Consider the following 27,833-nt stretch of genomic DNA (forward strand, 5'->3'; position numbering starts at 1 on the left):
AAACAGGTCAGCAAAATGAAAAATAATACAAATAAACAAATAAACATCAATAAAATAAAATGCTTCCAATCATGTGGGACTGATTGGAAATAGCTGCACTGACAAACTGATCAGATGCGTGCAGCATCCTTGTCCTCTGGTTGACCAATTGTTTTGTCACAAGGCGATTGCATGCAAGGTTGTGTGGAAGGAGGCAACCCGTCTCTCTCAGAATCAGAATCAGAATCAGAATCAGAAAGGGGTTTATTGCCAAATGTTGAGCAGGTTTACAACATTAGGAAATTGCTGCGGTGCTTCAGTGCAAACATAGTGTCATAAATAGCACTTAAATAGACATGGAAAAAAATAAAAGTAGGGATAAGAATTAAAAGTGCTACGTGGAAAGATATGTGCATGAGATATACATGAGATATATACATGAGAATAAGAATTAAGAGTGCTACGTTGAAAGATATATACATGAGTGCAGGTGGTGATCAGTGCTAAACATAGAATGATGCAGTGACACAGCGTAGGGTCATGTGTTAGTGGCGGGTACAGTCATATGGTTATTGTTCATGTGTGCAACAGCAGAGGGGAAGAAACTGTTCTTATGGCGAGAGGTTCTGGTGCGAATGGACCGGAGCCTCCTGCCTGAGGGGAGCAGGTCAAACAGACTGTGTCCAGGGTGAGAAGGGTCAGCTGAGATCCAAGCTGCACGCCGCAATGTCCTGGAGGTGTACAGGTCCTGCAAAGATGGGAGTCTGCAGCCAATCACCTTCTCAGCAGAGCGCACAACACGCTGCAGTCTCTGTTTGTCCCTGATAGTGGCTCCAGCGTACCACACGGTGATGGAGGAGGTGAGGATGGACTCGATGATTGCGGTGTAGAACTGCATCATCGTCCGTGTTGGCAGGTTGAATTTCTTCAGCTGCCTCAGGAAGTACATCCTCTGCTGGGCTTTCTTGATGACGGAGGTGATGGTGGGCTCCCACTTCAGGTCCTGGGTGATGGTGGTACCCAGGAAGCGGAATGAGTCCACAGAGGTGATGGGGGTGTCAGTCAGGATGATGGGGGGGAGTGGGGCTGTGTGCTTCCTGAAGTCCACAATAATCTCCACTGTCTTCTGGGCATTCAGCACCAGGTTGTTGTGGCTGCACCAGGACACCAGACGTTCAACCTCCCTCCTGTAGGCAGACTCGTCCCCGTCCGAGATGAGTCCAATAACGGTGGTGTCATCTGCAAACTTGATTAGCTTGACAGACTGGTGGGTGGAGGTGCAGCAGTTGGTGTACAGGGAGAAGAGCAGAGGAGAAAGAACACAGCCCTGAGGGGAGCCGGTGCTGATGGTCCGGGAGTCCGAGACATTCTTTCCCAGCCTCACATGCTGCTTCCTGTCCGTCAGGAAGTCAGTGATCCACCGGCAGATGGGGTCAGGCACATTCATCTGGGAAAGCTTGTCTCGGAGATGGTCTGGAAGGATGGTGTTGAAGGCAGAGCTGAAGTCCACAAACAGGATCCTGGCGTAGGTTCCTGGGGAGTCCAGATGCTGCAGGATGAAGTGTAGGGCCATGTTGATGGCGTCGTCTACAGACCTGTTGGCTCTATATGCAAACTGCAGGGGGTCCAGGAGGGGGGCCGTGAGGGTCCTGAGATGGGAGAGAACTAGGCGCTCAAAAGACTTCATGACCACAGATGTCAGAGCCACGGGTCTGTAGTCATTTAGTCCAGTGATCCTAGGTTTCTTGGGGACAGGGATTATGGTGGAGGACTTGAAGCAGGCAGGCACATGACATGCCTGCAGTGAGGAGTTGAAAATGCCAGAAAACAGAAAACAGCTCGTTTGCACAGCTCTCTGACTCATTCCGACTGCAATCAAATGCAGGCAAAGGTCTGCAATTAATCGCCATCAACTCTATAAATGGCAGACAAAATGCCAACTCACTGACTCAGTCGGAGTCAATCTGCGGCTGTGAGAAGCTGCTCTGCTCAGTCATTTATTTCTCCAAGTGAGGACACAGAGTAAGGAATCACACAAGCCTAAGTTACTGAGGTTTGTGGTGGAAAATTTACTGTAAATTGTGCTAAATTTAACACTGAAAAGAAGGCTTTATTTTGCCCCCGATATGTGTGTGAGAGTTACCGGTGGTTATTTATTTGGAATAAAAGACAGAGATGTTATCAGAACAAGTACGTAATTGGCACGGCTGGATGGTTCAAAGTTGTGGGCGCAGCTCCAAAATTCTTTACTCAGTGCTGACTCGGAGTGTTTAGAGCCGAGGCACACGTATTCCTGCTCTGCAGTAATGCTGGGATTTTACTGAAATAGAGCAGAACTGAGCTGAACTTAACGGAGCATTGGAAGGAGGCAGGAACAAGGATACATCTGGTTTTCCTTTTTATACTGAACAGAGGAGGTTTCCACACTGAGACCCGCACACACAGCAGCGTTCGTGTTTCTTTATCTTACTTTACTTGATAGGCGGTATTACAAATGTCAGAAAGAACTCAGTTATTAATTGATCTGTTTGAATATTGTCAGAATGTTACAGTGTGCTAAGTTCGTTAAATTAATATTAATATTCCCAATCTCACAGTTTCCTCTTCAAAAACTCAAAGTTAAAAGCTGAATGAAACCTCCTATCTACTGCCCCTTAACCTAAACATTTAATTTGAAATAATGTCAAAATGCAACAGCACAAAATGCTGCCAGTTTACGAAATATTACACTGAGAAAATTCCTCAGAAACCAGTTTGCTTTGATGAGGGATTTGTTTCTGTTTACCCTGTACAGGAAAGGAGGCATCTTGTTCTATTTACTGAAATCAGCAGCAGACTTTCTGACTTTTAGACCTAACAAATATGTGAAAATCACTCGTAACATGTAACGTGTTTTAAGTTGCTCTAAATGTGAGTGATGCGGCGGTGAGGTTAGGGTTGAGCTTTTCATTCAAGGGTGTGGCTGCTCCTCTCCATCGGCCAGTGACAGGAGCGACAGTAGCAGATGCATAACCAGCAAATGTATGCGTAACATATTAAAGCTTTGTAATAAAGCACCTTATCTCTGGATAAATCCCACGCTCCACCTGAGTCTCAGTTCTCAGGACCTCACATGGCCGCCAACAATTTCTAACAGAAGATTTCACCCTTATATCATAAACATTCATTCTTCAGCCTCACTCTTGTCAGAGAGAGAAACATGAGTAAAACCTGCGCTTACAGCGAGTACAACATTCACTCCCTGAGCTTCTGGTAGAGTGCTGGTCATTAATGAAATTTACTTACAGCATCTGTTTGTTTACAAGTTTATAAATGTGCCTCATTTGGATCAGGCCCAAGTTGTTACTGAGAGTCATGCCTGATGTGTGGATTCTGCTCAGTCTGCAACAAATGTTTCTGGCAAAACTTCACCTACTTCCAAGATGCATGGAGAAGACAAAGATCTGATGACATGAAGACTCCACCACACTTAAAGTATTAGGGAACAGCTTTATTAAGCTATTCCCTAATACGGTGGAGTGTGTCGGTGGAGTCTTCACATCATCAGATTCTGCTCAGCCCACTGTTGTTGAGTCCACCTCGGCAGTGTTGCAACAGATTTGAGATTTACCACAGTTAACTGTAAACAGATTGCATGTAAGTGCCAACTTGACCCTGTTAATTAAAAAAATGATTGAAGCAGACTGTCACCGCCTTATTGCCAATTTATCCCCATTTTATCGCTGTTCTGATACACCAATGCTGCTTTGAAGAGTGAAACTGACTGGGAGTCATCACAGACCAGTTCCCCATCCCTGACCACTTCAAGCAGGGCCATTACAAGTTGATTGCACATGGTCACTATAATTTTGATCGCGTTGCGGTTTCAACCACTGTTTTTGCTAGTGCGACTGTAGCTTAAGCTACCGGTAATAGAATAAAAGCAAAGCTAAACGAGTACACACACACACATGTTGCTGGTTGTGCCACATATTTTTGACTGCATGCATCTTAGGCATGTAGATCTGAGTCTGAAAAGCTCTAATTAACACACAGAGACTACCAGTCATTTTTTGAAACACATTCTGGATCTTGGGTGTAGCGCTACACTATAAGTTTTATTACTGAAGCTCAAATGTTTTATTTCAACAACCTATAAGACAAAGAAGGTGTAGTCAGTGCACTTTAGATGTGCTTGGAGGATTTTGTGCTTCCAGGTTTCCATGCTAGTAGTTTCCCACACTTCCCCTCTCCTTACTATGATAAAACCCTAAATCCTCCACTTGCTATGACTTTGTATTTACCAAAGACAAATGAGATCAATCTTATCTCTTAAGTCTCAGCAACAAAGCAAACAAACATTTTCCACAAATGTTTAACTGTTCTTTTAAATGACTTTGAGTCAGAGGATTTCCACACAAAAAAAAGAGGAAAAAACTTCTAAGTTGTGATTTGATGGCCAAAAATTTCCTGGCAAAAGTGATAAGTGAGTCATATGATAATCAAAAATGCTATCAGTGCCTGGAGATATAGTACGGTCGTTTTGTGCTGGAGGGTAATAAAAACCATATTGTTTCATCAATTAGGGGGCTCGATGGGGATTTCGCTCTATAATTTTTTCCATGCAGTGGATTAGAAGTATTTAAATTCTGTCTTGTAAAAGTAAAAAAAGTCTCACCATCATCAAGGTACATCTGGTCCAGCTCTTGTGGTTCTTGTTTGATGCTGACAGCCAGTGGCGAGGGACTGCCATCCTCCTGCAGGGAAGAGCGAGCCCTCTCTGGCACTTTGGGGTGCTGCTGAGCGGCTGGGCTTGTGCTGCCGCTCACCGGCTGCGCTGGTGTCATGCAGTGGGTTGGAGAAAAGGGGGCGTCAGTCGGGCTGGAGGCCTGCGAGGTTGGGGAGGAGGAGCAGCTGCTGGGCGAGTAGAGGTTGGGTGGCTGGTAGCGCCCGGGAGTCTCCTGAATGATAGAGACGTGCGGGATCGGGGACTGCGAGCCCGGCTGTTGGACGGCCGGGCTCGCAGGGAGGCATTTTGAGAAGGGTGAGGGTGGGAGATCGTGCTGTTTAGGGCTGGTGCTCGGAGGTGAGGAGGAGGAGGGCTTGGCTGCAAGTTTCTGCTGGCTGGCTGAATAAGGGCCGCCAACAACACATGGCCTGAGGTCAGAGGTCATCATCGGGGCCATGACTTGTGAGGGGTAATATGGCTTTGGGAGTAAGGACAAGCCAGGGCCATGTTGGGTGCACATCAGAGGAGCATCATAGTCATCGCGAGGCTCCGTCTTTATTGTTGGAACTGAAGGAAAACAGAAGGAAAAGCTAAATGAGTAAACACATATTCCAACCATCCTGCAAGTGTGAGTGAGCGAGTGAGTTAGTGAGTGGGTTTGTGGCTAGGATACACACTGCCAAACAAACACTCTCATCAATGAGTCTCTGTGTTAGGGCCTGAGCTCCCCCACCCAACAGAAAACATTCACAAAAGTAGAAAAAAGAAGTAAAAAAAGGGATGAGTCATCAACACGAGAAAAATCTGGCTGCTTCTATAATAAAAGCCCTGTTTTCTTTGGATCCTGTTCTGGTGCTAATATCCACTACAGTACATGTGCGATATGATATATGTTGCAGCAGCAGCAGCAGCTTCGTGCTCAGCAGGGTTCAGTAATTTCAAAGAAAATTACTGCCTCCTTACCGAGACAAAGCAAGAGTTTAACTGAACGCAAACACATGAAATTGGGTCTTTGGGGTGTCGGAGGATTGCGGAGGACCAACGCTGAGTTCAAATGAGCCACGTCTTGTTTTCAGTCGCTGTCATCTTGGCCATCCGTCCAGATTTCACAGCGAAACATATTGGACACAAAGTTTCAAAATGCGGGCCATCAATCAGCTGCAGCCAATGACACCACATCAATCTTATATAACAAGCGTTTCAGTGCGGTTACAAGCACACGACAGCACAGCTTTGACCCTGAACTGCATCACTGCATCATCAAACTGGATCTATTTCTTCTACTTTTTTTCTGCCGAGCATATTTTAGATCATAATATGAAGCATGTGCTTGAAATAGAAGCTGAAATACTTAATAACCCATGCTTTATTCTTCTTGTTCTTGTCACGCTTGTTTGATTTGCCGACTGTCTACTGATTTTATGTAATTCTGCATCTTTCTCGGGGATGTCTCTTTAAAAAGATATTTTTAATCTTAGAGGGAGTTCCCGAGCTAAATAAAAAGGCTAATTAGATTAAAAGGAGTGAAACTAGGACGTGTCATGCATGGTGAAGCCTCGCCTGTCAACAACTGTAAAAGAGGAACTGCAATGAGATAGTTACACAAACCGCACGACTAAAATAGCAAACGCACCCCTATTTTGGGTCTGTTTGGAGGAAGTGTGTCTGCCTGCTTGTGGAGGGTAGATGCATGCATGTGCAAAGAAGGGTGCAGAAGAAGTGCAAATAGTTTGTTTTGCCAGAAAAGAGAGCCTGCCCTTGGGTTTCCGGAGTGAGAAGATCAACCATGTGTACTACGTGTCCCAAAATAAATCTGTTGTTTTTGTGTGAGCTGTTGAAACACCTGCTGTTGATGAAAAAAAGAGAAAAAGGTACAGATGTGATTTCTTCAAAACAGAAGCAAAGAACCTGAGGCGTAAATCAGAGCGGAACAAAACGATTTACAGATTTCTTTAATTGATTATTTCGCTTAAACGCATCAAATTTAGAAATGTGATTGAAAAAAAAAATCACGCGCATTTTGAATTTGACGTCAGCAATGCATTTAAAAATGTTGGAGGACGACAAAAGACTGGAAAAGGGTTGTAATGCTAAAAAAAAGCTCTACACAGCCCACAACATGTTAGCGATGTGTAAAAACTGCTTTTCAAAATACAGATACTGTGAAAGACTACATGAGAATAAGCTTTTCAATCTAAACCTTTCATCATCTGCGTTCATACTAACATCAAATGATCCAAAGAATCTGTAGAAAACTCCAGATTTCAGTCAAAGACGATGCTGAAAACAACGCCAAATAGTGAATGGTTGTGATCGTCAGGTCAGATGTGAAGAACAGATATAAAAAAAAAAAACCCATAAATGCTGCTGCCTTCTCTTTTTAGATTAACTTGGGTGAAGGGGAAAACTTCAAAATCTTAGGTTGTTTTTGGAAAACACTGACACAATACCCTTCAAGGATCAGTGATGACATCGGGGGTCCATCTTACTCGCACGTCTGTGAAGGCTTCATTAATGCTACATCATTTAACTGTCAGCCTGCTCACGTTACAATGGCACAACTCCATAGCAAAAGAGTGCGGGTACCAAACTGGTGCTCATCCAGTCCTAGTTTGGCATTTGGCGCTTTATGAAACAAAAAACAATGACAAAGAAAACACCTGAGGCGAAAATCCCATATTTAGGAAAAATGGGGAACTTTTACTTTCAAAAGTGCAGCAAAGACCTCCCTCAGTCCTCCTTTTCTTAAACAAATTGCTGTAATCAAATTCAAAACGAGTATTTTTTTTAGCAAACAATAAAACAATTGAGCCTCAACATCTGAAAGGTTGTCTTTGTATTATTTTCAATTAACCATCAGGCTGAAAAGATTGGGAAATGACTGCATTCTGTCCAGACATCTCATTGAGGAACTGAGGCCTTGATCATTTTTTCCAGCTGTGTTTTTACTCAGTCTGTCCATTTGTTTAAACTTTCTCAATGATTTTCTCCCTTTCTAGAAGACTGGCAGATTATATTGTTCAGCCTGCTGGCTTGCTGCCTTAAAAGCTTTCACCTTCTAGGAGACACTGACCACACTTGCTGTCCCACAGTCTGTCCACTCCCTTACACTCTGCAGCCCGAGGACAATGCTCCACTTTCACGGCGGGGCAATCCGTCGCCCACGTACAGGGCCGGGCCAGTTCAGCTGAATCGCAGCTTTGAACCACCCACTGGATTTTCACTCCAAGCCTGGAGTGCAATTAGCAGTGGTTTTTACATTTCAGTTGGTGGGTCAATGTTTATATTTAGCTTGGCAAAAGGCTTTCTATTCAAATAACATGTTTTTCCCATGCCCCTTTCCCCACCCTCGTGTGTCCAGTTGCCTCAGCATTCATGCAGCAACAGGTATGGAAAAGAACAGATTTTATGGATTTCTTTTTACAATGGAGGAATAATAGCGTTGCTTTGTTCCTCCCTAGAAAACCACCAGACAAGGGGGGAATACAAACTGTTTGTTCTCGTCTTCAGAAGTAAAATCCCAGCGAAAATGTTTCTAATTAGTCTGTGATGTGGAAGGAAAAGAGCAGACTGAGAGTAGTGAGGGGCTGGCATGGTGACAAAAAAGTCAAAAACAAAAAATTAACCAAAAGTCTGGAGATTAATGGAGGGTTATATATGTATATTTTATTTTACTTTGTGACCAAAATGGTTTGACTATTTGGGTTTCAAGCTGACGGGACTGTTTTGTTAAATTAGCAAAAACTCAACTCTACACTAAATGATAATGAAAGCAGCTGTTTTTTTAATTATTAAAACATGAACAAGACTAAATGGTGAGTGATACTATTGACCCCCAGCTTAACATATATCTGAAGACAGTTTTTACCTTATTCACACTATATTTTCCCTTTTTTTGCAGCTTCATCACATCAAAATTTGCTGAAAAAGAAGTTACAACATAAAGTGGATCCACTATGCTAATGTCCATTCACAGAGAATATTTTGCTGATTCAAAATAAATTCATCCAGAGTTCATGTTCAGGCTAAAACAAGTTGCTTTAGATCCCTTCCCCCTCCCTTTAAGATGGTAGTTCTCATGATTTGGACCTCATTTGTGAGGTATAGAGCCACTACAAAAAAGATGTTTAATGAATCAAAAAAAAATTGACATTTTTTCTAATGCTGTGGTGCTCACACTTTTTATTGTTAGTAAAAAGGGTCCGGAAAAGCTTTGAGATAAATGTTTTAAGTGATTTTCTTCTGATTGGCTGCTCCTCTAAACATTGACAGCAGGTGGGTGGGGCTTGTGTGCTCACAACCAGATTCAGGAGTAGAAAAAGGCAACTTGAAACAAAGCTTCTGGCTAAGAGTGAACATAGACTGACAGACTATTTTGAACTTTAGCCATTTTTATGAGCATCGTTTTATGAGCAGTGAGCATCCCTCACTGTAAGAGTATATGTAGGTAGCTTGATTTGGCTCTTACGAGCCTACAGGGATTTGGAGCTCCCCCTGAAATTGAACCAGAGAACTTTTTGTATGGCTAAAAAAATGTGTAAGCCACCACACTATGGACTCACTGTAACAGCAAACATATGAAAGGAGTTTAACATTTTATGAAGGACAGCGATGACCAAACCTATAAATTGCAGACTATAAAGACAAGTTTACCGGTGGCAGGGACGTAGGTGAAGCGCTGGTACTGGCTTCTTTTCCTCTTGCCATTGCAGATGTAGAAGTTCACGTGGACGGGAGTGGACAGTCTTTGGTTTCGGTAGGGAGGGATTTCAACAAGAAGCGAATTCTGCAACACAGAACAAGTTCTGTCATTAAAAACACACCATCTATTTAAATATCCATTTAATTAGCTTATAGCTTTGCATTTGCACTTAAACTTCTTAATTAGTACATATAAAAGGGGGAAGTCGTCACTGTGGCTTTACTTCTCTTGTTTGTCATATTGAAGAGGTAGTTGTGACAAAGAAACTGAGAACACTACATGCCCGTCTGTGCCAATTTGACAATCACAGGTAAACCCTGACAGCTACACAATCTGATTATTTTGGCAACATGTGTGTCACCCCCTGTTGGCCATTAGAAGGGGGAAAGGGGAACACAAAATCCAGGCTGCAGTCCCTTCCACTATATTGTAGCTTAAATTTAAGGGGCGGCAGATACAATGTAAAAATCTGGTTGTCATCCGAAAGCCACAAAGAGGCCATGAAGTAAGGTTAGAGGGAACTCTGGTTGTTTGCACAATGAATAACTCAGTCAAAGTGAATAAATTGAACCTGGGAGTGTCCAGATAGTTTATTTCCCCAGCAGAGCTTCCTGCTGAGAGTGAAGGCCAGAAGTGACCACACTCCTGGGTTCAGCCTGTGGACACATGAGCCCCATGTGTGTGTTTCTGTGCATGTGTGTGGGAATATATATGACCGAGTGTGTTGGAGGCGCTGCTCAGTAGTCAGGGAGGAAGTCATCCGTCTGCAAAACTGAGCTTCGGAGGACGGCCGGGCCTGACATGTACAGGTGAGAGCTGACACACGTTATATTAAATCACTACCACTGTAAAGCTAAGTGGAGCCAGATGAGGCTTTTCTACTTTTCTTACTCCCTGAAATCCATCGGCCCTTCAGAGAAATAGCAATTAAATTTCAGGAAAGGGTTCCTCATTTGGACTGTGTAAACTGTGTCCCGGTTAGGCAGCTGTATTTGCAGGATTCCACTGGTGTCACATGTAATTGAAGTCATTCAAATATTTCTGAAAGTTTTATGCCTGCATTTTGTGTGTTACATCATAAAATTGCAAATTGAGTTAAAACAAACACAAAAAGCAAAAGAAAATCTCAAAACAAGGTCTGGGAGGTTTAATATAATAAAACTGGTTCCTATCATGCAAACAGTGGGAAGGAAAAAAATGTGACAAATTGAACATAGAGGAGCATTTTTGGACTCCCTAAGTGAGTGCGTCAAGACCATCTATCTAGGTTTATATGAGAAATCTGTATCTAATTATAAGTAATTCTTAAAAAGAAAACGTAATCATCCCTCGTCTTCCCAGATCTGCGCTCATTGGGGCAGATCAGTCTGTTCAGGTGACGTATTCTGGATTCGTTGTTTGGCCTGAGATTAAACTTGGCCAAAGCAGCATCAGTGTTTGAAATGGGACCAATCCAGCAGACTGGACTGAGTGGGGAGGGACGGAGAGAGGGAGGCCCTTTGTCTATTCAAGCAGACAGATGTGCCCCAGCAGCCACTCTTAAGTGAGTGTGTGTCTGTGTTTTGCAGAGGGAAGACACTGGGAGCAGGTGCAGAGCTTCACATTTATACACGCTCTAATCCCCTCGTCTATCTCCCAGACTCCCACCACGTCTCTGGCTCTGTCTTTCCCTCAGCTGTCTGAGCGCAAGACAGGATACACTGCCAGGCTCAAACCCCCACAGGTGGAGGGCTGAACTTTTGAACACCTTTTCCACACATTTCAAACACAACACTGAAGCTTCTGTCCTGGGTTGAGGAAATCAGCGCTGTTGTTACAGTCACAGTTTACTGATTCAGAACAAAAGGCAACGCTGGTATTGATACTTCATTAGGCATTTCATTAGGTACACCTGTTTGGTTGCTTGTTAATGTAAATGTGTAATCAACCAATCACATACCATCAGCACAAATAGACATGTAGACATGGTCAAGGTGATCTGCTGAGATGATTTAAGTGACTCTCAATCGCATCATTGTTGCTGCCATTTGAGAAACTGCTGATCTACTGCATCTAGTGCAGAGAATGGCTTGAAAACCAGACAATATCTGATGAGCAGCAGTTCTCTGGGTGAAAAAATGCCTTCTGGTTAATGCCAGAAGTCAGAGGAGAACTGCCAGACTGCTTTGAGATCTCAGGAAGGCAAAAGTAACTCAAATAACCACTTGTTACAACCAAAGTAAGCAGAAGATCATCTCTGAATGTGAAACCTTGCAGCAGATGGGCTACAGCAGAAGAAGACCACACCGGCTGCCACTCCTGTCAGCTAAGAATAGGAAGCCAAGGCTGCACTTCACACGGACTCATCACAACATGAAAGCATGGATCCATCCTATCTGGTAACAATCATCAGGCTGGTGTAATGATGTGGGGGATGTTTTCTCGACACACTTCAGGAGTGTCACATAAACACCTGAACATTGTTAGTGGCCTTGTCAATCTTTTTACGACCACAGTGTATCCAACTTCTGATGCCTGCTTTGAGCAGGATAACAAACCATGTCACAAAACTCAAATAATCTCAAACTGGTGTCTTGAACATGACATTGAGTTTACTGCACTCAAATTGCCTCCACAGTCACCAGATCTCAATCCAATAGAGCACCATTGAGACGTGGTGGAACAACAGATTCATGTCGTGAATGTGCAGGAACTGTGCGATGCTGTCGTGTCATTATGGACCAAAAATATATGTTGAATCTATGCTATGAAAAACTGAGGAATTAAGGCAGTTGTGAAGGCAAAAGTGTGTCCAGTACAGAGACAGGAAGTGTTTGGTAAGTGCCCTCTTAGTTTCTTCCAGCCCTGTAAAATATTTCTTGTAAATAAATAAGAGATCAGATATAAAAAGTATAACAGTTGAATAATGAACACACATTCTTTTTGTAGTATTAGCTAAGGGGTTGGGTTATTTTGCCTTTCCTTACAGGTTTATGCTAAGCTAGTAGATGAATGACTAGAATAGTTTACAAATTTTAAAGACTTCTTGAACTTCCCATCTAATTATGTATAAGTTTACAGCAGATTTGTGATTCAATAAAAAAAAACAAATGCGTTGTTGTTGCTAAGGCAGGTTGTTCTTCATCACACTGAGTGGGGCTCCAGTCGCTCTCGGCTCTCTTAATTTAGACGTTAGATTGTTTTTCAGATGCGAAGACTAAACATTTTGGCATCGAGTTCAGATAAATGATTGGGAACAGCTGCTCTTTACACAGCGCTTTAATCCTGAAATGAGATCAGCTTTGTCACGATCACTGTGTCACATGTATCACTTACAGGCTTCGAGGCGTCTCTCTCAACCTTGGCCTCAGTCTCCCAGATGTGGTGACCGTCTAAAAGAAAGGACAGGAAAGAGAGAAAGACTTAGCAACGACGGTTCAGAAAATAACCCACCTACTTGGCTCCCAGCAGAAATGAAGAAATGCAATGAGTGTTGTTATTATTATCGGTTACATCAGTGATGTATAAAACAGCTCCGGAGAGCGGAGGATATCACGAACGTCACACTGTCTGACCCACGGCTCATGAGCTCATATCCTCGGTCTAACAAACCGGGGACAGACTTCGAGACAACAAAATCGCACAGAGAGAAATCTGATGCAATCCTGAAAAAAAAAAAAGAAAAGCAGTCATACCAAAGAGATGAGCGACATCTTTGGTGGATGAGAGAAAGCTTGACTTCATCGCTGTGTGGAATCCCAACATGCTCGAGCAGCTGGTTGGCTCGTTAATGCGCAGCGACTGGAAACTGACAACTCGCCTCGACTTTCAAACCTCTCATTTCTTCTGTTCTCATAGGAATCTTTCCGCTATCCCCATATAATGATTGTTAAACGGTACTGGTACTTTTTTCTCTTCTTTTCTGGTAATGTGCGTTTTCTTCTGTTTAGCTGCCACAATAAAAATGGTTTTCCCATCAGGCAATAAAACGAGGCATCATGTGAACTGCTGGAAACACAGGCCTGCTAAAAAAAGCTCGGGTTTGATTTGTCATTTTGCCCAATGAGGTGTGAGTAAAACTATAATTTTCAACCAATTTATTAGACAGAGGGAAACCGCTGTGATTTCTTTAGACCCCTGACTCATTAACAAGGCTCTAAATTGACATTAAAGGGCTGTGAAATTGAAAACTTTACTTTAAAAGAAAGAAAAAGTCAGCCATGGCCAAATTTTTTTTGAAGAAAATTGACTCAGTGTCGCTCAACATGATGCCTGCAGTTTGACAAGTGGAGCGTTTGAATGGAGCAGACAGCTCAGTGGAGACGGACGGGACGCTCGGTGTTTGAGTAGACGGGAGTTGTGAGGTGGCACAGATGGAGGAGGTGCAGCTTGGCACTGACTGGAGAGCCGGAGACCTCTCTCTGCTCTGTTTGATCTCACTTTCATTTTTCTTATAGCTGCTGCACATGCCTGACACTTAGCATTAGAGTTTCAGGGTTGCTGCTCTCCAGGAAGAAGCGATAACATTCGTTTCGAATGAGTAATAGGGCTACAAATTCCTCTCAGACGATTTGAATCTTCGAGTGTCAAGTTTACGCTCATTATTTCAACTTTAACTCTAAACACAAAATAAAAGTCTTTTTTTTTTTTTTACCAAATGTTTCCACAGAACTCCTTCATATGAAACAGACGGACTATCATCCAAGAAAAACCAACAAAAAAGGCTGAGATAGAGTGTGCTGTCACTTTAGTAATAACTCGAGGGAAACCTGAGAGGGGCTCAACTGAGAGCTGAGCTGTCACTTCTGGAGACATATTTTCAAACTCTTCAACAATCAGAAGTCTGTCTCAAATACTGTTTTTACAATACAGGCTCTGCTTGTACTAATTTAGTCAATTTTTCAGTGCACCTGCTGTAAGTAAGAATGTGGAACTGGGGCTGAGCTATTCTGAGCTATTAGAGCAAAGTTTTCTTTTTAAACCTGCTCTGTTAGACATTTAAAAGATCACTTATTATTTCTGCTAAATATCAAACATCTGACATGGTTTCTGCTGCCATTAGCCACACAGTGCTTAATAATGCATAATGTTTATGCTACAGTCAATATACACATGTAAATGTAAGTGGTTGAAATGACTTCAAAGGGATGGAAAGAACATTTCTGACGAGCTGCAAACCAGAAAAGAAAAAAGGAAACAATGCAACGCAGCCTGTGAATGCTGCAGATACATCAACAGGTTCGACTTGTCTTCCAGATGACACTTAATACGTCTCTTCGTGCAACCTTGTTGCGTGCAACTCAACATATATCATAAAACCTTGCTATTACTTGTTGTATGTTTGTCTTTTTTCACTGGTAAAATATTTTAATTCCATTTCAAGTAAATTTTCCCTACACGGTCTCTTTAGTACTTTAAAAACCCAGTGTAAATATTACATTATCATAGAAAGAAAGCCCACAATACAATAATTAGTATAAGTAAGCACTTATACAAAAAACAAAATGAAAAAAAACAAAACTACTTCATCATTCAAATCTTCATCCTCGTGACCGTTCTAGATGAAACATGAAGGTATGAGAGGAAGACAGAAGGGGAATATACGACAACCTCCTACGTGAAATATTTATAACTTACTGACAGGAACAGTATGAAACTTCTGAGAAAAAAGTGACAGCTTATGACAATAAATTTTTCGTTACCTAAATTTTTCACTCTCTCTGTGGACGCTCATTATGTTCATGTCTGGCTCCACATTTCTCTTCTTGGACTCTACTAGAGATGCTTTGCATGATTCACAGTTCAAAATAATCATCAATCATCTCCAACTGGGCCTCCCCTCAGCTCATCCTCTGTCTGAAACAACACTTGTTACCTTTAAAATAACTTTCTTCTGATTGGTTGCCCCTCAAAAGAGTTGTGGGTGGGGCCACTGTGCTCACAGCCCGAGCTGTGTGCTACTGACATCATAAAGATCCAAAAGTAAGAAAGACTGTCTGAAACGAAGCCTTAGCTTTTGCCTCGAGGGGATTGCTTCTACATATAGTTAATTAATTATTCAACTTTGGATATGTTCAGTAGGAGCATTCGTCACTGTAAAGATACAGGTATGAGAGAAATGAAGGGAAGCATAAATGGTCTACTTTCATTCTAAAAACAAAATGAAATCTGAGAGTTAATAAATGTAAACAGCATTCTGAAAGCTTCAAGATAATCTGGTACAGATGCAAGGTGTAGAGTTATGGGAAGTGCACACACACACACAGACTGGTGTGTGGTATTATGATTCAAACATAAGATTTATAAACAATATGGCAAAGAAACCTCCCTATAAACAGAAAAGAGAAGAAAAACAGCTCGTCATACAGGAAGTTCTCAGTGAAAAGAATATCTTTACGTAAGCAGCGCTGACAAACTTTAAAAATAGTTAACGTGACTAACACTAAAATCTGCGCGTTTGTCTGTTTTCTCAACCCTACTCTGTCTCCTCACTTCGGGAAGCTCTCCAGTCATTGTCAATCCACAGGAGATGAACATGTTTTTTAGATCTCCCTCAATGTCTCTGTCTGTTTCTCCCCGTCTGCTTTTGCCTTCGCTCTCTCTGACTCACGCACATCATTTTTCACATCATCACAGAGATAGAAAATTTGAATTGAGCAATTTGTTCTCGGTGCCCAGCTACCTACTGCCAGGAAACTTCTCAAGAGCTAAAAAAAAAAAAAAAAGAGAGCGAAAGAGCTTTGAAAAGTTGAATGCGTGGGATGCCTTTGTTTGAAAAGACTGTACCGGATAATTGATAACCACAGAATGTAATTGATAACCACAGAATGTTCCAGAGTTATAGGGCAACATCTGCGCAAAGCCTGCACCGATCCAATGAAAAACTTCGGCAGCAGTTTCTCTCCAGCTCCCCTCCCACCAAATTTCAGCGAGCACAATTTGGTTTCTAACTCTCTGGCCCACTGTGCTGGATGATATCCAATATTATCTAAGTTAAACAACTCAGCCTAAAACCACCTCGACCATATAAACCCAGCACCCCTCCCCAGCTCTCACAACGCCCAAGCTCCACCGGCCTTGGCACCGTCCCAGCCTCTCAGAAGTCGTACAATTCACATTTTGTTAGCAACGGTCTACACAAATCATTACTTTCTCAGAGCAGACATAACACAGAGCAGTCAATGACACAGCGGTGGTGTGCTGCAAAGAGTCATGGCAGCCGAGGGGGATCAAACAATATACAATACAGTTATTTGTCATGTTGTGTTTAGAAAGAGATTCAAACAGCTCCTTGTGTGTCTTAATTGAGGCTGGGTGGAGTAAAACTCTGGTGCCCAGAGTGAAACAGCGGGGTGGCATGTGCCCAAGCCCTCATAACGTACAGTAAATATAAACATATGCTCTACCCAAGTCCATGTGGCACACTGAAAGAGTTCCCTTGTCCTCTGACTGACGACTGAGACCTCTTCCTTACCACCCTGAAAACATTTGGATTTTGGAAGCTGCTTGCAAACTAAGGCCAGCTCAAATCTGATAAATGGCAGCAGATACTGACATCCAGCCCTCAAGAACACCACTTAAAGCTACAGCGGCGCCTGCCACTACACAACGTCACCCGTTTCATAGAGAAATCAATCTCTGGAGTTTCTCAAAAAAGCTGTCTTTTTCTTTCTTTTTTAAGAAATCATACCCTATAATTTATGAAAACATCATCTCATCTGTTTATGTGACTGTAATTGATTTGTTTATGAAAAATAGCCATTGTTCTCAAAAGTGTCCGAAGCAGCCAAACCGCTGAACAGCCATTGTTCTGTTAATCTAATGAAAGTGAAGTGCGCTGACCATGCGCACCACCAAAGCAAAGGAACCCTCCCTCCAAACCAAACCACCGCTCAAAAGATAGCACAGCTAACAGAGCGTGCAAGTTAAAACAAACTCATTCACCCCAAGGTACATTACTGTCATTACGCTACTGTCATCTCGCTCACAGCTCTCATTAGTTTAAAGAAGGAGGGCTGTCTGCAGTTTTCTACCGGTAATTTTAGAAACCATCTCACAGCAACGCAGCGCGGTCAAGTTCAATTTTCAGCTCGTCTTACTTGCTGCTCTGACCAAGAACGATTAGACAAAATTGTTTGGGTGTTCCCGTCAGACGAGGAAAGCTCGGCTTTTCTACCTGCTCGGAGCTCCAACTCGTCGGCTCACAGAAAGAGCGACGGGTGAGGAAGATGGTTCAAGGAAAACATAGCTGTAGGTTTGATGGATCAGGGAAATTGTTATTCGCAGCGATGCTGATTGCAGCCGACCAGGCAGCTCTCCAGAATACCAGGCCAGATGTGAAAGTGCTCTTTTCATTTGGGGTTTTTCCTCTGAAAGGATTTCCTCCAGGATCTCTCGCTATTATCAATCATTGAAGGGAAACACTGTGCAGAACCACACTTGATTAAAAATACTCCAGCAAATAAAAGGAGGGACCCGGTGAAAGTAATCAACGGTGTGCATTATTTTCAGATAACTGCAGTTGTGAAACAGTCCAGTTGTTATCGTTTCAAATGGACGCTTTCTGAACTATACAGTTATCATCAAATTTGGGGGGGAAATGTCAGCATCCAGGTGACGCAGCAGGCCTCGCTAAAATCTAATACTGTAGACAGAAAAAACCCCAAGAAGATCCTTTTTTAGCTTCATTAGTCAACACCATTTACTAAATGAAGACCATGTGATGCAGCTGGAAACTAGTAAGTGGGTCTGAGAGGTTTGTTTATCATGTTAGTCATATAGTCCAAGCATGATTAAAACAGATTTTAAAAAAAACAGTTGGGAGAATGAAATCAAACCAGCTTCTTAAACCAAAACAAAAACAGCAACAACAAAAACAAGACTACAACAAAACTTAGAACTTGGTCATAAAGGGGCGTAACTCTCCACATCGCTGGATCCCAAGCAACAGCAGTTCTCATTCAAATTCAAATACTCAACCCTAGCATGCTATTGGAGAACTTATGTTTAACTTTAATAACTTTTTTCTATTTTCTTTTTCATTGTTCAGATGCAATAGGGTAGCACATATGGTCCCTTGGCCAATAAAGGGTTAAGAGGAAGAAATGTTCAGCAAGCTCATCGAGGGCGTATCTCCAATGACTGGTTGGGATTAAACATGAAGGTTTAAGAGAGAGAGAGAGAAAGATCCTGGCTGGTTATGAGGTTATGAGGTAAGGTTATGAAACATCTTATAACTTAACAACAAACTTGTCACATTTTGTAACCTTATATTGGACCTGCGATGCTCACTTCTAGCTCCATTTTCTTTGAGTCGCAGCTCGGAATAATCCTTGTTTATCTTTAGCTGGGCTTCGGCGCAGAGCCTCAGATCATCGCCCTTAAAGATAGCCTTCTTTTTAAGGGTATCCAGTCTTCTGATTAGCAGCCCTTCATAAACAGAAGTTTTGAGCACAGGCGGGTGGAGCTTCTGACAAAATCACATTAGAGATATCCGCTCTCTTTGACATCATCCAGAGCCAAGAGTAGAAAAATCTGTCTGAGCCTAAGCTTTTAGAGCGGCCTGAAACCCAAAGCCTTGTTTCACAGGGATTATTAGTACATACGCTGACTCCAATATGTCTACGTTTGCCCACGTTTAACATAAGCATCCACACTACAACAGCATAAACGGAACATAATGTGTCTACTTTTATCGGTGCATATCTATTTTTTAAATAACCAAGGTACAGTTTATACTCCTGCTGACAACAAATGAAGTCTTCCAGTACTAATCAACACAAAGAGGTGACTAGAGGACAGCAGGGCCTAATTTCCCACATGGAGTGGCTGCGACTTATCACAGAAAGCATCTCCTGGGCAGTAATTTTGCAAATGAAAGCAAGGTGAGATCGAGTTAGGTTTAGATTACAGGCTGATGTCTGCAGCACCAAAGCCATACAGTAATCTCTTATGACTGATTGGCTGTAGTCACGAGTGGCAGCTGAACCGATGTTATCTTGGCCATTTCTGCTAAAGGCGGGACATGCAGGCAAGATAAAGCAAAGCCAGTTTGTGTTTTCAGACTGTGTGTTAAAGAGCAGGTGACAGAGTGTGCAGGTCTCTATGGGAAAACAGGGATTTCCTTCGTGAGTCACGGGCAGCAACAAAAACAAACTCAAAAACATGAAACTGCACATGCACAAAAAACACGAGGTCTCAAGGTCACCCTCTCTTGTCACGTTCGCACTCCAGAAGGTTTTCATTATTTACCGCAAGAGGGGAAAAAAATCCATCGGACATTAAAACAAAAACCAAAACAAATTGATTTTTTTTTAGCAAGTTGGCATCTCAAGGCAGGGTCACTCATCCCGGCTATAATTGCAGGGGAAACTCTGACTAAAACACACACACACACACAGACGTATTCACTTGCAAGTACAGGACGGATGCAAAAACACAACTCTCAGGAATATTTGCATCTGTCAGCGTCCGCATGTTCTGTTACCGCAGCTTTGTGAGAGCGCTTTATTGGAAGATTTGCAGGAAAATTGTCCATCGGTAAAAATAAATGCTTAAGCCCTTTATGGCAACAAAATCCACCACTCCGGATTTATGAGTTTGATTGTTAAATGGTTTCTCAGAGCTCCGCTTTGGCACGAGTAAAAAAACAATAAAAGTCTATAACTTTTCCAGAGCGTACATGTTCTACATGAAGATTTGAAAACAGAGATGAGTTGTATATTTTTTTTAAATATGCAGATTTGAGCCTTTAGTCCTTGGCCTTATTAGTTAGTATCTTATTATATCAGTGATGCCGTTTCACCCCAGAGCGTAATGACGTCTCTACTAGTCTACTGTTTCTATTTATCTGTGTGTTTATACAGGGAGCAGCTGTAAAGAAGAACCAGTTTGATCCACAGGGAGATCGCAGCTCATAGAGTTAATGAACTGACAGCTGGTGGCAAAGAAGCAGCTTGGATAAAGAGGTGGACGGATGGAGGGAAGTGGAGGGGGGGCAGTGTTGTGGAAGCCTGGCTCAAGGGTGTTTCCATGGTAGGATTGCCCAGGAATCTGATGCTGGTGCCAGACGCAGGGAAACCCTCATCAAAAACAAGGGAGCACACCCATAAGCATCAGTCCACGAGGCCCTAAAGACGGCTAGATTCAAAGCTCAAGGAGAACCAGAGCAGCTAAAGACCCAAACATGTTGGACGTTTCTGTTTTGTTTCCTTTGTAAATGAACCAGATGAATGTATTTACAATGAGCTCAGAGTTTGGGTCAAACAGAAACACACAATTCAGTCAGATCTGCTTCAGCCAAATTGTTATTAATTTATATTCAGCAACATGGTTCTGTTCTGGAACCTCTCCACCCTTTCGAGAGGATACGTGGAAAGCATAAGGCGTGGTCACTGCATCTTCCTGCTCTTTCATACATGGAAAACAGGAGGCAGCAGAAACAGCAGCAAACCAGCCATTCAAAGCAGAGCAAGCATCAGAGATGACACATGCATTTAATGAGTCAGAGACAGCATGGAAAGGAAGAGCTGGGCTGGGGATGGGTTGCCAAGTTGCTTATAGATGTCCAGCAACTGACGGCAGGTTAAAGCAGATAAAATAGTCCACTCTGAAGCTTATCTTAAATATCAGTTCAATATCAACTGGACGATCAGCTACTGTGGAGCGGCTCTGAGAGCAGCTCATCTGGCGAGTTTACAGCTGAGGCAGATTTCACGGCTTGTTCGAACTAATGCTTTGCTCAATTTAGGATCAAAAATATGTGGTTTGCCAAGCAGGACACACTGATTGGATGAAACGCCAGGAGGCAGAGCTAAAAAGGTTACATTTATAAAGATAATTGGTATTGATGAAAAGGTTTGGTAGTAGACAGTAGTTTGACAGCACTTTCACACTTGTGTCTGAAGCTTTCAACCACATTTCATATCTACCTGCAATGTGGTTTATCTAAATATTCAACAAGCTATATATTTTTTAAAAATAATTTAATACACTATGGCTATACATTTGAAATGTGAGATAAAGGAAGAAAGTTTGTTAGATTAAAATTCAGCCAGTATCACTTTACACAAAGGAAGATTTCCATCTACATTATTGTGGTATTATTGTATTTGGGGACATCCATCTTTTCCATGTGAATATATGGAAAGCATAAGGCAGGGGTGAAAGCTCGGTACACAACAGAACAAACATCAGCGATAACAAGGATGACGCTCATTCAGTCAGGCACAGCACTGAAACGAAGAGGTGGGTTGTGAAGCAGCTTGCAGAGGCAGAATCAACTAGAAGCAGGGTAAATCAGCTTAAAGAAAATGTGCCTACAAAATGTTCAAAGACTGTCAACTGATAGCTCTGCTGTGGGCTAGCACTGAGATCAGCTGTTATCAGCTCATACTCCAGGACTGCAGGCAAAGCCTTGTTTTGTAACCTGCCTTAAGTGAGTAAGTAATGCTATACTCACTTTATGCATCACTTTAATGCTAAATTTAAAAAACAGAATGGACCTTTCTATTAAATTCAAGTCAAATTTACAGTCCCCGGTTTGTTTTGCAGCATGTTTCACGAATGAAAAATACGTAATGTACAGAGTCAATATCAGATTTAAAAACAGGAGGACTTAATGTAAACTTTAAATTTCAAGTTTATCAAGCACTCTTCTTCCTGTCTTTCTTATCTTTCTCCATCTCTGAGTGAAGTTTGCTCTCTTTCCCTTCTCTCCCTGTGAAATACAGGAGCTGGACCTTTAGCTAGCAACACACTGTGTGACAACTGCACGTAAATTCAGTTCTGGTTTTAACAATGAGCCAGTGAAGAGAAGCTAATATGGGAGCAACATGAACTTTATCCTCTTAGTACCCTAACTGCAGGGTTTTAATCAACTGAAGGCTTTTCGGGGAAATTTTATGTTAGCCTGATAATAATGAATTACAATAGTTCAGTCTAGGGATAGAAAAATGCACCATTTTTTTTTCAGCATGACAGGATGGCAGAGGATGTTTCTGTTTTAGTAAAGCTGTCCTAAATATTAGTTTAATGTCGGCATAGAAACATATATCCTGGTGAAAAATGAGTCCTAGGTTCTTTACAACAGTAGGACACAAGTTTTATGAGGTTGTTTGGGGTTATTACAAACCTTTATGTCTTCAAGACATGCACAAACAAATTTTTGTTATCAGGTCTCATTAATAAATATAGATCGGTATCATCTGCATAACAATGAAAATGCATCCACTGTTGTTTTTAACTACACTATATGGAGGAAGCGTGTATAACATGAAAAGTATAGGTGTCAGGACAATTCCTATGAGACTCCAAGGCTAACATCAGTTTATTACAAAGTGGATATTGCATATTTTTCATTTCTGTTCAACCCAGAGTTTCATGTCGTGCTCCAAAAAGTGGTTCTGGTGTCAGCTCTAATTCATCACATGACATTAGTTCTGCCTCTGATCTGCCCTTTTCACCTCATGAGATCAGAGTTAAACAAAGAGTTTGCGCAGAGAGGAAAAAGATTCTTCTTCCGAGTGTTAATAAACAATCTCACTACTCCATCGTACAGTGCTGGAGGCGGGCTGCCTGTGTGCCCGTGCAGCTTTGAATTCCTTCTTCCACAGGTGGAACAATGAAAAGGCTTCCTTTCTTTTTCTTTTTTTTGAATGAGTCACCGTCGTGATAGGATCACACGTGTTTACATTGCTCAGCCTTGGCCCAAACTGTACCTCACGTTGCTTTGCTAAAGCTAATCAAGGAAATTGCTGTTTGTAAACGTTGTCGTATCAACATCTGGGAGCAGTCCCCGCTCCCTCCTAACCAAAACGGCTTAACGTAAGAAAAAGAGAAACAAATACTGATGCAAGGCACACACACACACACAAAAAGTGTCCACACCACGTGCACAGCCACCCACCTACATGCGCACGCACACACATACGCAACACATGCTGCATTTGTGATCCATTCCTCTGCTGAACAGGCAATGGAAACTTCTGCAAAAGTAAATCTGCTGGGTTAAAAATACAGCGCATTAATGTGCACCACATGTGGCACTCTGGCAGAATGGAGGATATTTTGACGGCGGGGGGAGGAGAGGAGCTGGGAGGGGAGGAGCAGTCCTGGGGTTTCTCCAACAGCAGAGAAAGGGAGACACACACACACGGGCACACATACACACACTGCTGCACTGAGATGAAACAGCGCAAACTCCCAAATCTCCTCCGGCTTTACCTTGAGCCTTTTCCACGAACACCACCTTGGAGTCGTGCTGGAAGTTGTGTCCATCGAGGAGCATCCTCTCCCCTCCGGGGGCGGGACACGTCTCCAGGCTCTGCTTATCCACCAGCGGCAGCTCTTGGGCTGATCTCTGAGCTGTGGGAGGGAAAAAACAAACCGGGCTTCATCGCTCAGCTAATACACACCCACTCCCCATGCAGACCTGAGCATCCAGACCGAGGCTGAATCACTACCTAGACAGCTTTCACAGAGCTGTAAACCTCAACTTCTCCATGTTAAAATTAAGATCCCTGTTTGGCAGTAAGCATAGAGAGGCTTCATGTTGTGTTTATTTGTGTTTCCCTTAAATTATAGAGGATGTTTCCTCTCAAATATTTCCTCTCCTGATCCTCCTTACGCCTCACTCTTAACTTTTGGCCTGTCTTTCTCATTCCTTGTTTGCCTTCATTTTTTTCTCCCCCCTCCAAAACGTTCTATCACACGCCACAAAATACTCGCAAACCTTGTTCTGTCTTCAGCTAGATGTAAAGCTGATGTCTTAGCCAAGTTTAGCCCATGTAATTTCATTCTGATTGACCTGGATAAATAAACAGAGGCTGAATATTCGCCTCACATGAGAATCATCTTTTTGTAATTTGATGCTGCTGTTTTCTGATTTTGATAAAACTCTAATTCCCTGTCTTTGGAAACGATCAATCTCTCCCACATCTCTCTGCTGCTCTTCGCCTGTGTGTCATTTTCAGCCTCGCTCACACACCAGGCGAATTTTGGTCAAAAACAATTGCTTTGTGGCAGTCATTCAAAAACTAACAATGGTCTATTTCAAGGGGTTGAGCTCATGGTTTAACTACTGTCTTTCATTTACCTCATAAGACTTAATCTGTGTGGCAGCCCTTGGTGCCAGAACCACATGAAGTGGCTGATCTGCCTGAATTTAGCCCGGTCCATTGAAAGGTCAACTCCAGTGCAGTGTAGTCAATGGGGTTTATCGAGCCAGGCTTAAAAAGCTTTTACAGGGTTAATACTATTACATTAAAGTGTAGTTCACTATCACATGAACCGCATTCAGTGGCTCTCGTTACATGGCTGCATCTTTTCCTTTTATCTTTATCAGGGAATCTACAGCTTTTCTCTTCTTTCATAATTTTGACTCAGTCCAACGTTGCTCATTAATATTCTCTGATCTGGTCGAGAAACGGATAACGAAATTTGATTTGCAAAGAAAAAACGGACATTTTCAGATTTGAGAAGCTTACGTCAATTTGGTTAATCAATTAAGGATTAATCAGTTCTCATCGTTTCTGATTAATCTACTGCCCAGTCCTTCGGTCTTGTGATCTTTTTGAATCGAGCGGCATCCACTTACAACCACCAGTCACATGGACTTTTGTTGTCTTTCTAATCTCACTCCATTTGATTAAAAGTCTAAAACTGGAACACGATACAGTATTTCACAAAAACAAGCCTGTCTGCATCCCCATCAGCAGCTGTGTGAGTGTCTGTCTATCCAATAAATGTTGAGATATTCGTCTGGTACAAAGCACCCATTCACACGGAAGAGTTGTCTCACACTGATTAAGTTAAATATAGTGGATACTTCTGACCCTTTAGAGGGGTGTGACAGCCATTTAGGCAGCACAAGGCTCAGTGGTCAGCACTGCGCCTTGTGGTAAAAGGGTGCTAGGCTGTATGAGTTCCCTATGATTTCTCCTGCCATCACAAACTTGTTAGGTGAATTTGCCTATCAAAGGAACTTAAACAAATAACTGGTCTAATTGTTAACGCTATATTTATCACATAATCCAGATAATTTTTCAAGAAATTAAAAAAAATCACTGATTTTGCATCTTTTAAATCATAATTCTACTTGTAGTGCTTTTATTTTGAAGGACAAGCTTGTTTAGATGTCTTGTTGCACTGCAGGTATGTGAGGAGATTCTTACACCATACCTGTGAGCCAGCAGCCAGTCACAGTTAGAAGGAAATCTCTGGAGACTGTAGTCTATTTTCTTTATTTACTTTATTTTGTTAGAATTCGGTGCTCAGTTGGAATAAAGTCTTCAAATGAACCGGTATTAACAAAATGACTTTTTAGAAAATTACAACTGGAAATGATGCATCATGGTGGATGCTCATTGCTTGTAATACTTAGAGTCTGTTAAATGCACAGAATGAGTTTCCCTGCTGGGATCAGTGACACCATCTTACGCTTCTACCCGTGTGCACGCTAATGGAGCCCTTTAAACGACTGTAGAAGGCTGATGAGTTCAAGTTTGGCATTTTCAAAGCAGGACAAATATGAGTGGATGTACTTACAGCACTCGATGGGGTTTGATGCCACCTGCAAAGACACCGTTCTCCCCGTGGCTTGGTTGATGTGAACCCTGAACACCATCCGCACACGCGTGTTCTTGCGTCCGATGTCGGTCTCCCCCTTCCTCAGCTCTATGTCCGAGTTACGCAGCTTCAAGATTCCCGCGCAGTCGATTCTGTGTTTGCAAAGACACAAGACAAAGAGTCTGCTGGGTCCGTTTATGACATATATAATCTCACACTTAATCAGGATTTATGTAGCAAAGACTTTCACTCTGGACTTCATCACTGTAGCCCCGAAGAAGGCTGTCAACAGAAGATTAACATCCCCACTCCCAGCAGAGCTTTTACGCCTCAGTGGACCTGCTCTGGGGTAAAACTGAAGCTCTAAAGAAAAAAACGCCTGGAAGCATTCAATTTTTCATGAATCTGTTTGATTCACATGAGCCGGCTCCTTAAATATTGTTGCCCCTGCACAAATCTCACCACCAGGAATTGGCTATAAGATGTATTTTGAGGAGTCAAAGTCTTCATCGGACACTTAATAAGCCCCTTCTTCACTGAACTCCTCTAACTTTTTCATACTTCAGTACCTCAGGCCTTTCCAAACGGTTTCTGGCTTTTCCATCGCTCTGCTACTTGATGCTGCATTCCTCAAAGCCTACTTAATGTCAACTTTTACACACACTCGGACACTCCCTTACATTCTTCTGGGCAGACACCAGGGTCTGCTTTACTGGTGAAGTAATCAGGTGTTGATGCTAAGGACCCCAGCTGTTCTGCTCTCTGCCTACACAAACAGACTGACTGCAAAAAATCACATACTGAGGGATCTCGTCAGTGAGTTTTGGGGTTTTTTCATTTTTTTTAGAAGACGAGGACAAAAAAAAGACACTTTTATTTCTTTTAAGGCACTAATTTATGAAGAGTTAATTGAATTCATACCAACTCGACTCTTGTGGCTTCATTAGCTGCAAAAAACAAATCTGCGTTGGTGTTGCTTAACAATTTAATTTAAAACTTTTCCTCCTAAATCATCATGATTAACTATTCCAGGGATATAATAACGCCTGTATCCTATACCGCATTATGAAACATATATACGTCACACTGGACTGGAGCACATGTCAAATCCACCACAAAACCCTTCGTGTACTCTGTCAGTACTGTGAAGAAACCCCGAGGTGAAGTCGTTGTATAAGTGGAGCTTATGTGTTACATCCATTAAAAAGCAGGGGAAGTGCTGATGGTAGCAGGATGTTACTACCTGCAGCACAGACAGAGACCCCGGGTCCCCTGTTAGCAGCCCGAAGACTTCCCAGTAATCTGATCTCTGAAGCTCATAAAATGGGAAAAGCCACCCATCTGTGTGCGGAGAGTAACACTTCAAGAGCAAAACTAAAGCCCTAAAGGAGACGTGCAAGCTCAAAGACATGCACAGATAAATCAAAAGCAGCAATCTAACATGCTTTGATGAGGCTTTAGAAGCTCGAGAGGAGTGAAATTCCCCTCTCACCAGACCAGACTGATGCCTCTGTTGAAATAAATTCCCTTGATTTTAGTATCCCTTTAATATGATAACAGTGAAGATGCATTTTTACAGCTACCACAGCAGCTGGTGTTTACTGGCTGCGCCTAAACTCCATCATAGCAAGAATTATTATTTCAAGTCTTTTGGACTCGTTGTGTACTTGCTGTGAAATCTAAGTCATTCATTTAAGATTTAAATGTTAAAATATTCAAGTCGAATGTTGACTTGAAAGCAAAATCAAACAAGTCAAAGGACTTGATTGCGAGAGCTTTGAGGGAACATTGACGAAATTGTCCACTCTTAACTTGCAGCTTGCTCGTGGACAATTAAAAGATTTGACTTGGACTTGTTTCAGCTGACTCAATGCATGGCATGACTTTTCTTGATGGACT

At 42.3% G+C, this 27,833-nt stretch overlaps 1 protein-coding gene across 3 annotated transcripts in view; it reads right to left on the minus strand.

Moving 5' to 3' along the window:
* The window catches only part of nfatc1 (nuclear factor of activated T cells 1), a 62,858-nt gene that overhangs the window by 26,227 nt on the left and 8,798 nt on the right, over positions 1-27,833 (minus strand). For all 3 annotated transcript variants that reach the window (XM_076879378.1, XM_004569238.5, XM_004569239.4), the window contains exons 5-9: positions 25,914-26,086; positions 23,592-23,732; positions 12,705-12,760; positions 9,341-9,473; positions 4,637-5,254 (exon numbers count right to left, since the gene is read on the minus strand). In XM_076879378.1, the coding sequence (XP_076735493.1) occupies positions 4,637-5,254; positions 9,341-9,473; positions 12,705-12,760; positions 23,592-23,732; positions 25,914-26,086 (1,121 nt within the window). The remainder of the gene's footprint in view (positions 1-4,636; positions 5,255-9,340; positions 9,474-12,704; positions 12,761-23,591; positions 23,733-25,913; positions 26,087-27,833) is intronic.

The sequence above is a fragment of the Maylandia zebra genome, linkage group LG22 (assembly GCF_041146795.1).
Source record: "Maylandia zebra isolate NMK-2024a linkage group LG22, Mzebra_GT3a, whole genome shotgun sequence".
Taxonomy (NCBI): Eukaryota; Metazoa; Chordata; class Actinopteri; order Cichliformes; family Cichlidae; genus Maylandia; species Maylandia zebra.